Genomic DNA, 18,042 nt, shown 5'->3' on the forward strand with positions numbered 1-18,042 from the left:
TGTTTTACTTTAATTTGAGTTTCCTAATCAAATCGCTTTATCCACTTCACTAGAAAATGTAAGGATGGCTCATACCTAGGGTGGCCACACATGCAGTTACTAATAGCTAGTCAAGTAGCCAACGATCTGCAGTCAGTTAAATTACTTATAGAAATAACTGCACAACTTCCAAGCGTCTATTATAGTGCTATAAAATCGCAAGTTGAAAAGACTTAAATATGTTATTACATTTTATCTCTTGAGCTGGCAGTCGTAATAGTGTAGATTATTCTTGAATGATGTGAATAGTGCGTCTTGTGTTCCACCAACTGAAATAATATTGGTTCTGGCAATGCTGAAAATCAATCCACTGCTGGATGAAAGGCCTCCCACGCTGTGTCAGGCATGGGGGTTGTTTGACCAGACTTTCCTCCTCTGCATAAGACCGACCGCCTCTCCGTATAAAGTAAATATGCCCCCAATTTATATTCAGCTTTTATAAGACGCAGTCACTTTTGATGCTATATAAATCCACATTGTATACTTATTCACGCTGGTAAATGTGGTTGGTGAAAGACATTGAGGAGGTGGGGCCAGCCGTGGTTCGCACGTCACTTGTCACTGATATTAGCTACGACCAGGAATCAAACTCAGGTTTTTGCGTTACCACTTCTGTAAACAGGCCTGCCAAATTACTCACAAAGCCACGTAGTAAGATCACCCCCTGACAGGCAGACTAATGCCCACTTGCTGGCCGGTGCTGTGTTCACCTTTCTCGTCACAGGGGCAGCTGCCACCGCGGGGGGATCCCCTGCTGCGGCAGCGCGCTCTCGAGATCTACTGCATGGGAGGTGCGGTATAAATATTAAGTGGTGAAGATGATGATGATGATGAATAAGTAAATAATTAAAGCGCTGGTTATTTAGGGGTGGTGGGAAGGGAGGCGGCACAAACACGCACCAGCAGACAGGTGCCCATCCACTCGGAGACGAGGCAGTCGACGCTGCCGGGTAGCTCGACGTCCTCGACGCGGCCCTGCAGTACTCGTACTGTGTCCTCCATCCCGTTACACCGCACCACTTGCTCCGTGAGCCGCGCCAGCTCGCTCGCCTCCACCGCGTACACCTTGACGGTCACAACAATTTCGACTTAAAGCTTTCGTGACTGCAGGGATTCATCTTCTTGGCTCTTTCGGTAAAGTCACGTAGAAGGGAAGTAATAAAATAATAAAAATAAAGCATAATTAAATAATTATTTTGTTATGTTTTAGTAATAAAAGAAAAAACATAAAACATAATAAAATACTTATTTTATTACGTTTTAGTAATAAAATAATTAAATTAAAGCATAATAAAATATTTATTTTATTATGTTTTTGTAATAAAATAATTAAAATTAAACATAATAAAATAATTATTTTATTATGTTTTATTTTTATTATTTTATTACTTCCTTTCTACGTGACTAAAATATTAAAAATAAAACATAATAAAATAATTATTTTATTATGCTTTATTTTTATTATTTTATTACTTCCCTTCTACGTGACTTTACCGGAAGAACCAAGAAGGTCACAACAATGTGCACGTGCGTGCGCCACCCTCTTTTTGTCAACCGACTGCTGCATGAGGGTCTTCCCACGCCACGCGGGTCACGGCGCTTATCCGATCATGCTTCGCGATGTTCGATCGGTGCACACGTGGGCCAAGCAGGGAGCACAGACATAGTAGCGTAGAGAAGCACGGTACAGCGAGGGATTATGCTGCACTGCCCTCCGCTGTCTATGATGTAACCCCGCAAACCCTGTGCATGGTGGTCACCCATTGAAGCGCTTTGCAGGATCAAGCCTGCTTAGCTTTTGTGGTCTCAAGAGATGGGGTGCTTTTCAGGTGGTTTGGTCAAAAGGCGTCTATGAAAAATATTAGCCTTTCCATAAGAGGTTTTTTGGGTTATGTTGCGTAAATATCAATGTGTCCTTAAAATATTTATGTGATCTAAGCCAAAAAAACCTCTTTTCGATAATATTGGTCGCAAAAGCCTACGTATTAAATATCAGCCTTTATTTACCCAAGACCGATTCAATGAGAAAAAAACTATTTTGCAGGAGGGTCCTGCATTGCAATAATTTTACAAGTTCCATTGATGAGTGTTTAATTTGTGGGAGGAAGAAAACCCACACATATGAGGGGGTAACAATCAAACCTCAGCATAGATGGCTTCAAGATCCATTGCTATGCTGCCATCTTCTCGCCACCTCGCAACTCAATCCACAAAACCTGGCCTTCCAAGTCGTTTCCTATCCAAATACTAACAAGCAAAACACCTACTTAGCTTACCAGATCTGAAAATACCGGTCACGATTTGGTTGCAGGATTCATGCCAAACCTGTGTGTTACAATGACCTTCTTAGCTGGGACTGTAGTCAGCCAATTAAGTGCACATGCATGAATATAATGTTCCCTTGAATTTTGTTGACATGCATAAAGTTAATCACTGAATTCTAGATTTGAAGCTTTCGTAACTGCAAGGATTCATACTCTTAGGTTTTTTCAGTAAAGTCATGTAGGTAAAATAAATAATAAAATAATAAAAATAATAGAAATAATAATGGAAATAAAATAATTAATAGAAGTAAAATACTTTTTTTTTTCTATTCTTTTTATGCTTTTATTATAGATTTTTTACCTACGTGACTTTACCGAAACAACCTAAGAGTATTAATCACTGAACCTCTTAAGCCATTTTCAGCAGATACTAATAGTTCTAAATATCCTAGATGCATCATCAGTCATAATAGAAAATGGTGTCAATTTACTAATATTATAATGATAAATATGCAATGGATGGGTACATTCAATGTGGCTGATGTTTACGGTTGCTTTGTAAAAGCTACCGTGGTTCGAACACTTTACGAGAATGATCCTGGGCAGGATGCCGCAGCTGGTGATGCATAGAAGAAGTACAGGAAATTAGGAGCCAGGGAAGACAGAAAACCAGATGCATTGAAGCAGTGGTAAAATATCTAGAAGGGGATTGAAATTTAATGAACAAATAACAATGACAAACAAAAAAAGAAATATGAGAAGTAGAATACATAAAAGCAGGCAGACAGATGCAGGGCTGAAAGAAGAATACAGATTAATACTGAATGAAACAGCGAGACTGGCTACAGAAAGAGAACCATGGCAGACATTTGTTTGGCTTCAACGTCGCTAATGAGATGATGGAAGCAACTAGATGATGATTAATGTAAGCTATACACCGCTTTCCATCACTGCATATTTCCACTTGTAGGATTGTTCCGCACCGAAGGAACATTGCATTCCCTGCGAGTCTCGCGTATATTTTTTTTGCTCTATGGCAGGTCACTTCTCCTCCGCGAGTTGCTCACCCTTGCAGCCACTGCTTAAATATTATTTTCAGACTTTTACAGCTTAAAGTTTCAAACAACAAATGCAAAGCGTAGTTTTAATATTGTGTATGCAGCATTAGACAAACAATAACTGGTGATGACGATGGTATTATAGAGCCTGCAAACTGAAACCAAGAATTATCTCCTAACCCACGCTACTCTTCCATGGTATCAGCAAAGATAATTTAATTAGAGCTGCGGAGAATTCACCCCTGTACTGCTCCATGTTATCCAAAAAAAAAGTCAAACGGGATATGTTGCCCCAAATGAGCATTGAGGCATTGGTGCTCATCTTATGTTTACAGCCCTGAACCAGTGGTGGAAATTCCACATTCCTAAGGTGAGAGCAATTGTAGCAATCGCACAACTACGATTACCTTTCCCACAGTGGTACCTTTGTCAATTAATTATTCCCAGTGGTACTCATTTTATCAAGCTCCCGAGGAATGATGAGCCGAGTCAACCATCAAACCAGCATTTGAACTCGCAACCTTCCGATTGCGAGCTACTCACACTATCGCTCATCCTAGAGGCCAGATCTGCATATAAATGTAAACAAGCTGACGTAAGCTGTCGGTACAGCTGTCACCGAGTTGTTTTGGGTTCGAATCTGGAAAAATCCAGATATTGTACACCAATTGAAAAAAGCGCAGCTAAATGGTTAAAGTAATGCGGCGTAATAAATATTTAACAATCATGTCTATCAGCTGGCTTGTGCTGGTACAAATCTGCCTGTGCCGGCTGCCTTGACACGACTCTTTAAAAGGGCCCCGAGGTGCATCTCTCTGAGCGGTGCACAGTGTGCCGAGTCGAGGGCGACAGTACCCGTGATGGCTGGGCATGCTTGGCACAGAGCATGCTGATGATACCAGAGCCACAGCCGACATCCAGCACCGCCTTGCCCCGTAGCCACGCGCGGCTCCTCTTCATGACAGCACCGTAAGTCTCGGTGCGCACTCGGTCGGCCAGCATCTCCTGCTGCAGCTTCTGCACACGGTAACGCAGCGGTTAGAAGGCGGGAGGGACGGCGGTAATTGTTTTGAGATTAAAGTTAATTTGCTTGTTGGAATCTTTTACCCTTTGTCCTCATTTGAGCCGAGCCTGCATGCGGGGGGGGGGCCTCTCGCGGTTAATTGCCATGCCGAGCCATGACCAAAACGAGATACGCAGACCTAACGAGACATCTCCATCTGGCTCAGGGCTATCACACTGAACTGGACATACTGAGGTCGTCGGCTTGGATCTCCAGGCATGGCAGCTGAAACAATAGACAAGTTTCATCTGCTTGGTTCTTTCGGTAAAGTCACGTAGAAGGGAAGTAATAAAATAATAAAAATAAAACATAATAAAATAATAATATTACTTCCCTTCTACGTGACTTTACCGAAATAACCAAGAAGATGAATCCCTGCAGTCACGAAAGCTTTAAATCGCAATTTAATGGACAAGTTTGTCAAATCATCACATCCTCTGTCCATCCAGCAGTATAAATGGGTACACCGCAGTCGATCGGCAGGTCGTGTGTGGTTGTGTCATGTGTGGGTATCTAGAGCACCACCTAGTAAAGGCTCTTCCAACAGCGGTGATGTAAGCAAGTAATTGTCGGCCTGCACCTTTACCTTATATAATTGTTACAATCCTCTAACGTTGCGCAACATGCTATGTTACACATTGAAAGTGTCGTTTTTGTTTTACGACACAGTTATACATTACCGAGTTGACAAACTCAATGATGGCCAATATCTGTGTGCAATATGGTAGAGGCTAGGAGGCCCTATCTCCGCCCTCACCTCTCGCCTGGACAACCTGGCCCAGGAAAACTGGCAGGGGTCTAGGTAAGCCAAGGTGCCTCCTGAGCCTACAAATTTCACTTTTAAAACACTATTCAGGAACTTTAGTGAAATCATAAAAAAACATGATAAAATAATAAGAAAAGTAACAGGTGAATGTGTTGTTTACCTTTAGAAAGACAGATTAGTCCAGTTTTCTTATCAAACATCTAGCCATCATACACGTAAAAATAAAATCAGCCATGTTAACCACGTGATCCCATCCATATAATTAGAGCACGCATTGCTAGAGTTGAAGAGCAACATAGTTCAGCAGCTTTGTTGAACAAAGTTGCATGTTCGTGATGCGAATTAAACTTTATTTTCCCAAATAACTGAACAAATTCGTTAAGAACAATGGCCCTTCGTCGTCTCTCTGATAAAGTAATGCCATTTTCAAAAACGTCACCTATTGTACATTTTTTCGGGAAGTTTTATTGACGAATGTGTTGGCTTTTTAATTGTGCTTGTGCAACAATGCCAACGCAGTGCTACGTGTTTTTGTTAACTTTACTAAGCGTTGCAATCTACGTTAAACAAAGCAAAACACACAACCGCATTGTTTTTAGCAACGTCATTGCAAGACAATTGCATTTTCACGTTGGCTTTGACCTAACATCTACTCACGTCAGTCGTGCAGTTGCCTGTAATCTCGTGTTTTGAATGGTATGAATTTCCAAGTCCACTGGCCTGGCAGGTGACTAGTGTTGCCACCTGTCCTGCTTTTCCCAGGATCTCTTTTTTTAAGATAGCTGTCCTGGAGAATCTGTAAGTCATTCCAGAAAATTAATAGTCCACGTTTTTGCCAGTTGCGCAATAATGCACCACTTAAGACAATGTGTTTACATGTAGTTCACCCCTCTTCCGGTATTGTGAGATATTATTCTTCCAATGATATGTCTGGGTTGCAAAACCATTCACTCATCCGTTCAGCCACCTGGTTGGCTACGAATTAGTATTATGATTGCTATGACAATGCAAGGGAATTCCGACCAGTATTACCTCTCCCACTGGCGAGCGTGTGGAGGTAAAAACAGAGCCGAATGTGACCGATATCGCGAGTGACTCGGGCACTGGGACATACCAGTTTGGAGTAGCTGTTGAAGTACTCATCGTCCTGCCAAGTGTCTTCCTCGCCCAGGTCCTGCAGCGGGTCCCTTTCCGTGAAATATCTTGCCGGGACATAGCCAAAGCAGCCGCTCAGTTCGGCCCACCACCACTCGTTGGACATTTGCTGGTGGACGACTATCCGGTCGCCACGCCTGAAGCTCAGCTGGAGGAAGATGGACAGAACAAATGAAGGGAGTAGGGCTTGGTAGAGCCATACTGCGATGATAAGGAAGTACTATATAACTGCACAACCTATGGTTACATTAAAATGTACAAAACGTGAACAAAATTACGTTTCATCGTTATCAGAATGAGATGCAAAAAAATAATACTGCACTTATACCACTTAATATCAGCCCCAATTATAATCCGTATCTTTGGATTAATCACGTGATATAATGCACTGATGTCATTGGGTAAACGTGAGTATCACGACGATTTAAGTACAATTATATGATTAAACCATGCCCTCTGGACCGAGAAACCAAGGCTAACATCGGTGACGAGTGATATTTTAAACGGCCCTGCCATTGCGCATTCACCCATCCGCACTGACTAAGTTGGAGAAGTATGGTCAAAGAATCATCACCATGGCGCAGGAAGGTCTGCGTGCAGGGGTGGTTTGACAGATGGCTGAAAGTTAAATCATTTGTTTCGGCGTATGCTCCTTTTTGATACATATAAATCCCATTCTCAGAAAATTTGTACCACTTTTAGAGCTACTGATGGTCATTCGTGTTGCAATTGTGCAGTCAAAGCAGCCGACACTAACCTGCGTCAAGTCAGCGGCTTTGTAATCTGCTGCAGCAGTGAATGTGCCATGATCGCCCGTGCCCTCCATCACGCCGTCGTCTCCAAGCTCTTCCCTTCCTCTTTGGACCCCCTCGTGCGGCATCTTTCCCCAGCAGAGATCCTATTATTTACTCCGTGACGGAGCTACCACACAGCTGGGGATTTGGCAAACCCGCGCGTCACCTGCAGAAAACACCGGGATGGAGAAACGCGAGCCATTTTTTTAATGCGGCAATTATCGCAATGCAATATTGATAGCAATGACAGATTACCCTTTAGTTCTGCGGTGCTCTCGTGGGGAATGCTGCCGTGGTGTAACTGTCAGCACACTGGACTTGCAATCCAGAGGTCGCTGGTTTGATTCAATTTCCCGGCATGGTAGTTGCAACCAAGGTGGAAGTTTCTTAAACACTCCCTGCCCGCCTCGGTCCACCCAACAGTACAAATGGGTACGTGACAGTCGTGACGGCAGGTCATATGTAGTGGGGTAAAGTGTGGGTACTTTAACCTCTTCCAAGATTGCTAGCCAGCATGGAAGGTGAGGCCAAATCACCTCTAGAGGGGTTTTGTCAAGCTCCCACTCGTGGAGGCCCTTCGACGAACTGTAGCATAACTAATTGCAGGGCTGCACCATTATCTTTTTGTCGCAATAAAATATTGATACGGAAGAGATTGCCCTTTTATTCTGTGGTACTCACCCGGAGGACAGGCCTCTCTTGCATTGTCATAGTTTGTTTTGCAAGCAGACATTACAAATTATGTTTACTAATAAATGAAACCCATCGCTTGCTGCGTATAGTTTTTGTGCGCACACACAGACTTTAAAACTATTTGTGATTCATCCTGTATCGATTTACAAGATGACCGAGTGCAATTAATTATACTAAGAGCCAGAGTATGAAGTACAAATGGAGTCAGGATTACAGTATTTCCAATTATGATCAGTAATCATCATTAGATAACCGAGTTCGGGTGTTGGTGGGTAGACTATGAGATGTATTGCTTTCTCAACAACATCCATCCTTGGGAATGACATGATGAGTGGCTTGTCAGTAGGTGTGATTACGTAAACTTACAAACCCCTGATGCACTGCGGAGTGCATCTCGGGCATCATTAAAATCCTCTGACACGCATGTGTTTCCTGGCAATTGATGCTGAATTGTTGCAGCAGGCTGAGCAAACAAACACGTTTTTCAATTGCTACAATTGAGGCTGATCCAAATGCATGGGTTTCCTGCTTAACCGCAGTCTCACGCAACACAGCCCAAACACACATGTGGCCGACCCACAGCTTATTTAACTCATCTGGCCCATGCATCATGCATAAATTAAGTTTTGCAAACGCAGTATTTCTTCTTTAAAACACAAACACATTCTGTATATTGCCAGGGATCATATTTTTCTATGACCTCCTTCATCATCATCATCAGCCATGATCAATCCACTATTGGACGAAGGTCGCCCCAAGCTGCCGTCATCTCCCACAAGCCTGCAATGCAACGATCCAACCAGCACTTGCACACGAACCAATTTCATCACCCCGTCAGCTCGGGGGGAAAAACGTCCTCTCAGACACATTCCATCCCTTGGCTGCCTTATCCTCAATATAAGAACACACTCAATGCAACAAATTAAAATCCAATATTCGGAGGTTTTGCCCTCTCATATCCTACTTGGCTATGAATTGATAATTATTGATTGGCTGTACTTCATGAGCTGTTGTTAACATGAGTATATTACTGTATTGCTAATTGTTTACCCAGGAAAGTCTCATTGAGTCCCCAAGACACCATTTTTACCGGAGGGTCCTACTTTGGCATGTTTAGCCAATACCATTCATGAGTTGCATGTGGGTGGAAACTGGAGTACCCGGAGAATACTGACGGACAGCAGAGACCGAGTGTCATCCCATCCTATGTGGCCACACCTCACACTGTAAAACTGACAACTTTAAAGCCGTAATGTGTGATTCATACCTAGAGAATCTGACACAAGTGAATTAGGTAAATGGTGGGAAGCGTTCGTGCGGCAATTAGCGCGCTGTGCTACGAACCCGGCGACCCGAGTTTGATTCCTGCTCATGCCCAACAACAGTAACGATTATCTGAATCGGTCCTGGGCCTCCCCTATGGCGACTCAGCCTCAAATGAATACCTGGTGCGGTGTCTTAAACATCACCAGGCATGGTGCTGGCCACCCACACCCCCAAAAGTATTTTAAGGATATACAGAGATCTTTGTCTTTGATGCCAATTAAGTTCTGGAAGAGCTAAAAAGGTTACATTTGATATACCTGTAGTCAAGTCTATGTTTATGACTAGAAGAATCTGAAACAGAACATTTAAAAATGTTGGTGCTAAAAATGTGTCATATGGTGGTTGATTGGGTTCACTCATAGGGCAGGGTCAGCCTAAAGCTCTAAATTGCTCGAATATATTACAAGTAATGCATTATACACAATCACTCCTATTGACGCTTAAGTCAATAGAAAGCAAAAGCCACTTAATACTTATTAGTCATCAGTACAGTAGTAATGTTACTGGTACAGAAGTACTGTACATGTTACAGCCCTTGTTGGAATTCCACTGCTAGATGAGGTTGTCTTCACGCTATGCTGATCGTGGGGGTAATTTAAGCATACGTCACAGAGGTCGCAACCGGGTACCCGATACCCGTACCCTACCCGATACCCAGCTACCTGTACCCGGCCGGGTACGGGTACGGGTAGCCGTTTGCGACCCTGGTGTGGCCGGGTACGGGTAGGCCGTGAGTCACTGGTGAGTAACCGTTTGTCACTCATTTCGGGTAGGGTACGGGTATGGGTAGGGAACGGGAAGCCGTACCCGGCCGGGTACGGGTAGCCGTTTGCGACCCTGGTGCGGCCGGGTACGGGTACGGGTAAGGAATCAAAACCCGTTTGCGACCTCTGATACGTCACCATGCTGGTCAGTGGGAGCTGATGAAGATGGGCAGCATGAGTGCGGGAGCAATGAAGTACACACGGCAAGGGCAATGGATTTGATTTCACCGCCCTCTGCTGCTACGACGCACAAGCCTGTAACAACCTCGTTGTGCAATCGACCACCTTCCAGGCTAAACTTACCAAAATCTGACGAGATTGGGTGCATTCCCGGTGAATTTGTCATATGTGGTGTTAAGATATTAATAGTTCGGAGGTGGCTTTCATGGGGGTGGTATGCACCACATTGTGAAGTGGATATCTCCACTAATCGGCACTGACGCAGCATGGCGTAGTATGGTCATGTGTTTCCCCTGACGAAAGACATTCCGTCTGAAACATGCTATTTGACTCAGTGGAAATGTATGATCATCCAAGCTCTCACAAATAGAGGCTTACATTAAAATATATGGAAACTGTGGAGTGTATGATGGAACAACAAAAATTAACCCGTAAAAACTAAGTTTTTCACTATAAATCCTTTATATGCGTGGCGGCTAGAGTCCTCTCGTCCTCTGGCTTGAGATGGCTGCCACCTATGGGTCAGATGAATGCCTACCACCATTAAGCAATTGGTGATTAAATATAATAGATTTTTTCCTACATTGTCACGCACAACGAGTCTGTGTGCAAAATGTCAGCTCGATTGGATCACGGGAAGTGGATTAAAAAACGCAAGCAAGCAAGTGAACTTAATATAAAGGATTTAAAAATACTGAGATGGAATCAAGAAAGTAGCAAAGTAAATAATACGAGTGAGTCCATGAGATATGGTCTCACCAAAGGTATGCTCTCACCAAAGTTACGTATGGTGCGGCAGAAGCTCAACACACAACAATCACGGCAACATTCTGAGATCCAGAATTTAGGGAAATTGTATTGGGTAAAAGGCTTGAAACATAAACAGAGAAAAAGTATTAACCATCTCTGATTTTCTTATAACAGTCATTAATATCAACCAATGAAACTGCAGGAAGATATGATGGATATTTAAAAGGACACTGCAAAATTTCGATTTAAAGCTTTCGTGACTGCAGGGATTCATCTTCTTGGTTCTTTCGGTAAAGTCACGTAGAAGGGAAATAATAAAGTAATGGAAATAAAAATAATAAAATTATTCTTTATGTTTATTTTTATTATTTCCCTTCTACGTGACTTTACCGAAAAAACCAAGAAGATGGACACTGCAAAGTTGGGCTCAAGATAAACTTGAACAAAAGAAAAGTCGAGTACGAGTTAATACCGATTCAGTCCTTGACTGGAAAGCACAACAGAGTGACATGTATACCTTTGGCAATTACTGAAGGCAGCTTGGCCTACAAATTATGTAATTAAGAGGCTAGCAAGAGCAAGTTGGAGTGCTTTTAGGAAATTTAAGTCGACAATGAAAGCAACATACAAATGTCAAGAGAAAACTCACATTCGCCAACAACGCTGCCTTAGAAGGAAACATATAATCAGCGACGTTATAGTCAATGGCCCTTCTTCAAATATCACAGAAGAACGTTTCAATCGGTGGATACGGCGTGCGATGACATGGATAGGAAACGTGGATGCTGACATGACAATTTTTTACAAAAGTTTAAGTGTGTGTGTGCAAAGAGTAAAGAGGTGCATGTTTAGCATTACACTGGGAAACAGGAAGAGGAACACGTGGATCAGATTACAAACTCAAATTTGAGACTTGAAAAGTTAAGTTGGGTTTTTGGACAGAGCACATCGCTGGAAAGGATGACGGCAGACAGAAGAGGCTGGCGACGATGAAATGGCAACCATAGGATGGGATAGAATATGCCGGAAGGAAGGGAAGGCCTTCATCGAGCAGCGGTCAAATCAATACTAATCATGATGCCTTACTAATCATGATGCCTTGCATAAGGCACACACCAGTGAAACAGGATGACAATAGCCAAGGCTGAAGGAATGGCAGCCAAAAGGAGCATGCACGCCTCTGCGACATTGTAACCAGCGGTAAGATGGCAACATTCTTTGTTCACAAAAGTGAGTGGGCTTGGGAAGGATGACGATTGGCCGGTAGATGAGACCTGATGATAGAACGACAGCCAACGGAGGGAACACATCCGAGGTGACATCGGAGCGGTGAACCGGCTCCTGTGCAGGAGTCCAATGGATCGTCGCATAGCAAGGCCGCGTGAGGTCTACCAACAGCTTGTGGGAGACATTCATCCAGCAGTGGACCACAGCTGTTGATGATTATCAGGAATGAGTACAGCTAAAAGCACATGTCGACTGGGTGATACTGTTTACACGTGGTCACAGCACATACACACACCACTGTGTATGGAAATACACAGCTTCACAGTACAGTCCATGACAAGCAGGGGCAGACAGCTGGGAGCTTAGGCAGAGCAATACAAAGATCCCCCCCCCTGTATAGCCTGAAAAGACTGTTGGGGGAAGGGCTCTTAGCAAGCACCTATGAAGACTAGCACGGGATACGAGGGGGTGGGTGGCCAGCACTACGCCCGGCCGCCTTTGTCTCCTCGGTGCTCATGTTTACACATCGCACCAGGTACTCAGTTGAGGCCCAGGACCGGTTCAGATCATGCGTTATCAGTGTTGGTGGCTGTGAGCGAGAATCGAACTCGCTAACCGCTTCACCACCGCTCCCCCCCTTCACGCAACACACACCAACATCACAACTGTGTTCAACTAGTGATGTATGTGTGTACACAGTTATGGTACCGACACCCGACCCAACATTTGCTGTGTGCTCTGTGTACAGACAGTATTAGTAAGGTACTTTAGTAGGCACTTAGTATACAATTACATTAAGTATGTACATAGTAAGGTGGTGGTGTGTCTGTAGGTCGAGACACACAACCTCACCGCAATGGTGTACACTAGCCAGTATGTATCAGTTATGTACATTGGTGAGTGTACCCTTTACATGTGTACACAGTTGTGGTGGTGGTATGTGCCCATAGGTGAGAGAACGCCACCAGAACTATTATAGAGGGTTTTTTGGGCATTTTTTGTTTACGTGACAAACCTTACTAATTATCTGTGTCGGGTGGTGGCGGGTTTAACCACACAATTCTACTTACGTGATTGAACCCAAAAAAACCTGTAACGAAAAATATATTGGTCGCGAAAGCCTACGTGTTTAACTGTCCACCAGAACTATTACACTGTCACAATTTTTTTTTGTTCCTGGGTAGTAAGTGTTATTTCCTAATTAAGTATGCCTCAAAAGTACAGAAAATGGCTATTATTCCCCCCACACTTGGCTTTTGTGACCAGGACAGTGATATTTTGAAATGTACCTATTTTCAATGCGAAAACATGCGAATTTGTGCTTTTCGTTCACATAAAAGTCAGAATAAAACAACATATAAATTAAAATGTACATGTATTTATACTGAAGTAATACAAAATTTACTACAAAAGATTTAGACACCAAGGCGCACTACCACAGGTGAGACTGGCCACAGCAGACCGAGTTCTCTGTGGGGAGGAACAACGTCAGTGGGAGCCACTGGTGGACCCCCGGAAGGTGCTGATACATAAAATTGGGCCTTATGAAAAAAGTTTTCAGAGCTGTAGATATGGAGTCGGCAGCCTTCAAGTACCTTCAAGACTTCTTCCCTAAGCTGTCTGAGGCAAAGGTCAAAGCCGGTGTCTTCGTCGGACCACAGATAAAGAAGATCCTGGAGTGCAATGAATTCCCCAAGAAGCTCACTAGTAAGGAGAAAGCGGCTTGGAACAGCTTTGTCGCAGTGGTTCGTGGCTTCCTGGGCAATCACAAGGTCAAAAACTATGTGGAGCTGGTTCAGACTGTGGTGAAGAACTACGGCACAATGGGCTGTAGGATGTCCCTCAAAGTCCATATCCTTGATGCTCATTTTGATAAAAGAAAGAAGAACAAGGGAGCGTACTCGGAGGAGCAAGGCGAGCGCTTCCACCAGGATATACTTGACTTTGAACGCCGCTACCAAGGACAGTATAACGAGAACATGATGGGAGACTAAATTTGGGGGCTGAAACGTTAAAGTGATTTACAGTATAATCGTAAATCTCGAAAAACTACTTACTTCTAAATCTTTTGTAGTCATTTTTGTATTACTTTAGAAAACATAATGTTAATTTTGATTCACATGTTGTTGTTTTTTACTTTACATGAACGAAAAGTCACAAATTGGCCCGTTTTCTCATTGAAAAAAGGTAAATTTCAAAATATCACTGTCCTGGTCACAAAAGCAAAGTTTGTGGGGAATAATAGCCATTTTGTATACTTTTTAAGCATAAGCAATTATGAAATAACACTTACTACCCAGGCACAAAAATTGTGTTACATAGTGTTTTCAGAATCTGTATTCAGACTGGAGAAATCCGATGAGCTATTAAGCTATTTTCACAGATGTCCAGTGTGGGCGGTTCAGCACGTTACAATAGCAATACAGCACAGGTTAGCAAGTGCAATACACAATTACATTGTATAGCATTATCAAGGTAGTACTGGTGGTATGTGTAAGTCAACAAGAAATTACCACCACCATAACTGCAGGCTAATGTGCATACTGTCCGTTCATAATATGCACAGCAAAGTACACAATTACATGAGTGTGTAAACAATTCTTCCTACAGACACACAAACCACCATGACATATACAACACACACACACTACTTGCAGTACGTACAGCCATCGGTAAGAACTGTATACAATTACAGTACCAAAACACACAATTACACGTGTGTACTCCCATTAGGTGGTGTGTATGCAGGTCAAAGAGACAGAGACACCAGCAGTGAGTACATATCCTGTAGGAAGTATACACAACAGAGGTGTGGACTCGAATCATGTGACTTGGACTCGAGTCAGACTCGAGTCATGAATTTGATGACTTGCGACTCGACTTGGACTTGCATAACAATGACTTTGTCCCACCTATGAGATGTGGACTCGAGTCATGTGACTTGGACTCGAGTCAGACTCGAGTCATGAATTTGATGACTTGCGACTCGACTTGGACTTGCATAACAATGACTTTGTCCCACCTCTGATACACAATGCTAATAACTGTATACATTTACAATACCAAAAACACACAATTACACGTGTGTACTCACATTAGGTGGTGTGTATGCAGTTCAAAGAGACAAAGACACAAACACCGAGTACATATCCTGTAGGAAGTATACACAATGCTAATAACTGTATACATTTACAATACCAAAAACACACAATTACACGTGTGTACTCACATTAGGTGGTGTGTATTCAGTTCAAAGAGACAAAGACACAAACACCGAGTACATATCCTGTAGGAAGTATACACAATGCTAAGTACCGTGTACAATTACACAAAAACACACAATTACACGTGTGTACTCACATTAGGTGGCGTGTTTGCAGGTCACAGAGACACTAGCACTGGGTCCATATCCTGTAGGAAGTATACACAACCATGTAAGTGCTGTATAACAATGACATTACTGAGTACACAGTGGCATTGGCAAGTACACAATAACACAGCTCTGGCGGGGTTGTTGAGTCTCATTGACCTACAGACACACAAACCACCGCATGCAGTCGACACACACTAACACTACTACCTGTGGTAAGGACGCATCATCAGCAGGGTACGTTGACAAACACACACATACACAGTACCTGTCAACCCACTATCAGTGCCCCTCACTTATTACAGATCAATTCAGACCTTATTCATTCATCACCCCGGTGGCCTTCTAAATCTCGACGTTTATCCTACAAAATCGCACATCACAATGGGAGAAACGCAAGCAAATAAACAAACAAATAGACGAAAAAATAAACAAACAAATAGACGAAAAAAAACAAATTCACAAACAAATAGACGAAAAAATAAACTAACAAATAGACGAAAACATAAACAAACAAATTCACAAACAAATAGACAAACAAATTCACAAACAAATTCACGAACAAATTCACAAATAGACAAGCAAATTCACAAACAAATTCACAAATAGACGAAAAATAAACCAACAAAAAAGCAAAAAAAATGTGGCCGCATGTGCCTGAAAACTCAAACGTCCCCCGTACAAGAACACGAGGCTACAGCCGTGTGGGTTGACACGGCATCGCCTACATTTACAATAGCAAGCACACAACTCTGCAGACTTAAATTTCGATTTAAAGCTTTCGTGACTTGCAGGGATTCATCTTCTTGGTTCTTTCGGTAAAGTCACGTAGAAGGGAAGTAATAAAAAAATAAAACATAATAAAATAATTCTCACGACGTTTCGGCCACAACGCAAGCAGCCGTCCTCAGGTGAAGAATGCATACGTTTACACGAGTGTGCACCTCAGATACCCTGGTGTGTGTGTGTGTGTGTATCAAGTGTACACACAAACAACAACAACAACACCACACTTGCCCATCTTAGCCGTCTACACGGGTCGTCTGTGTAACAACTCACCATGGAGATGTCATCCAGACGTCTTTTAAAGGGGGCTGGGGTGCGGTGTTAGATCGCGTAACGTGTTAATACCAATATTATTGATAATATTGCGTATAATATTAATAATATTGTGTATAATATTGTTGTTATCGCGAAAGTCTCCGTGTTAAACCGACGGCGATGTCGTCCGCAAGCGGCAGAACGCCAATGCGAGCAGCAGCGGCGTTTCCGCATTCGAATCGCTCCTGTTGTTGTTGTGTTTGTTGTTGTTGTAGTGTTTGCCCAGCAAGAGTGAAATTCTCTCTACCCCTCCACCCCTAACAAGATGGTGTGTTTAATGTATCTCACCGCCTTGATCGAGTCGCTTCGTAGCCGCCACGACCACCACCACCACCACGACGTCTGTGGCCGCCTGGATGTTACAAATCCCCACACAGGAAACGGCGTTTCCACCCAGAACCCACCCACCACTCACAATCACCAACTCATTCTCACTCTTCCATTTATCTCTCTCCTTGCTCTCACTCAGGAAGTCTACCCACGCTCTCTCTCTCTCCACCACACACTCTAAACTCACCAAATCACTCACCCCCCCCTCTCACTCACCCCCCTCTCTCTCACTCACCAAGTCAACCCACCCTCTCTCTCCCCTCCCCCTTCTCTCTCCCTCTGCTCCCACTCACTCACTCACACAGTCAGTCACCCACCCTTCTCCCTCTGTGCACTCACTCACACAGTCACCCCCATCTCCACCCTTCTCCCTCTGCTCCCACTCACTCACACAGTCACCCACCCACCCCTCTCCCCCTGCTCCCACTCACTCACACAGTCACCCACCCACCCCTCTCTGCTCCCACTCACCCAAACAGTCACCCACCCACCCTCTCTGCTCCCACTCACACAGTCACCCACCCACCCTCTCTGCTCCCACTCACCCAAACAGTCACCCACCCACCCTCTCTGCTCCCACTCACCCAAACAGTCACCCACCCACCCTCTCTGCTCCCACTCACACAGTCACCCACCCACCCACTCTTCTCTCTCTGCTCCCACTCACTCACACAGTCACCCACCCACCCTCTCTGCTCCCACTCACCCAAACAGTCACCCACCCACCCTCTCTGCTCCCACTCACACAGTCACCCACCCACCCCTCTCTGCTCTCATTCACACAGTCACCCACCCACCCTCTCGCCTCCTCTTTCTCCTCCGCCACCACCACCACCGAGGCAGCGTCGTTCCGTCTGAGCTGACCCAGGCGTGGAGAGACGTCATCGCGGCGGAGGCGTGAACGCGCTCCACGTGGGGAGGGGAGGGGACGGGCGCAGAGAGAGAGAAGAGACGGAGCCGCAGGCAGCCAGGAGGGAGGAGGGGAAGGCAGCCAGAGAGAGAGACACACACTAAGCAGGGCACACACACAGAGACACACACAGAGACACACACACATAGACACACACACAGAGAGACACACAGAGACACACACACACAGAGACACACACTAAGCAGGACACACACACAGAGACACACACACACAGAGACACACACACAGAGA

At 44.0% G+C, this 18,042-nt stretch overlaps 1 protein-coding gene across 7 annotated transcripts in view; it reads right to left on the reverse strand.

The window, feature by feature from the left end:
- PRMT2 (protein arginine methyltransferase 2) overlaps positions 1-17,812 on the reverse strand; it is a 27,541-nt gene extending 9,729 nt beyond the window's left edge. For 3 of the 7 annotated variants that reach the window (XM_078866019.1, XM_078866015.1, XM_078866022.1), the window contains exons 1-9: positions 17,678-17,812; positions 16,839-16,902; positions 15,440-15,490; positions 7,103-7,305; positions 6,305-6,493; positions 5,351-5,390; positions 4,261-4,378; positions 940-1,104; positions 750-819 (exon numbers count right to left, since the gene is read on the reverse strand). In XM_078866019.1, the coding sequence (XP_078722145.1) occupies positions 750-819; positions 940-1,104; positions 4,261-4,378; positions 5,351-5,390; positions 6,305-6,493; positions 7,103-7,225 (705 nt within the window). In that variant the 5' untranslated portion in view covers positions 7,226-7,305; positions 15,440-15,490; positions 16,839-16,902; positions 17,678-17,812. Of the gene's footprint in view, positions 1-749; positions 820-939; positions 1,105-4,216; positions 4,379-5,350; positions 5,391-6,304; positions 6,494-7,102; positions 7,306-15,439; positions 15,491-16,838; positions 16,903-17,673 lie in introns of all 7 variants that reach the window. The other 4 variants (XM_078866021.1, XM_078866020.1, XM_078866016.1 and 1 more) reach the window with 3 other exon arrangements.
- Between the last annotated feature and the right edge of the window lie 230 nt (positions 17,813-18,042).

Source organism: Lampetra fluviatilis, chromosome 21, assembly GCF_964198595.1.
Source record: "Lampetra fluviatilis chromosome 21, kcLamFluv1.1, whole genome shotgun sequence".
In the NCBI taxonomy this organism is placed as follows: Eukaryota; Metazoa; Chordata; class Hyperoartia; order Petromyzontiformes; family Petromyzontidae; genus Lampetra; species Lampetra fluviatilis.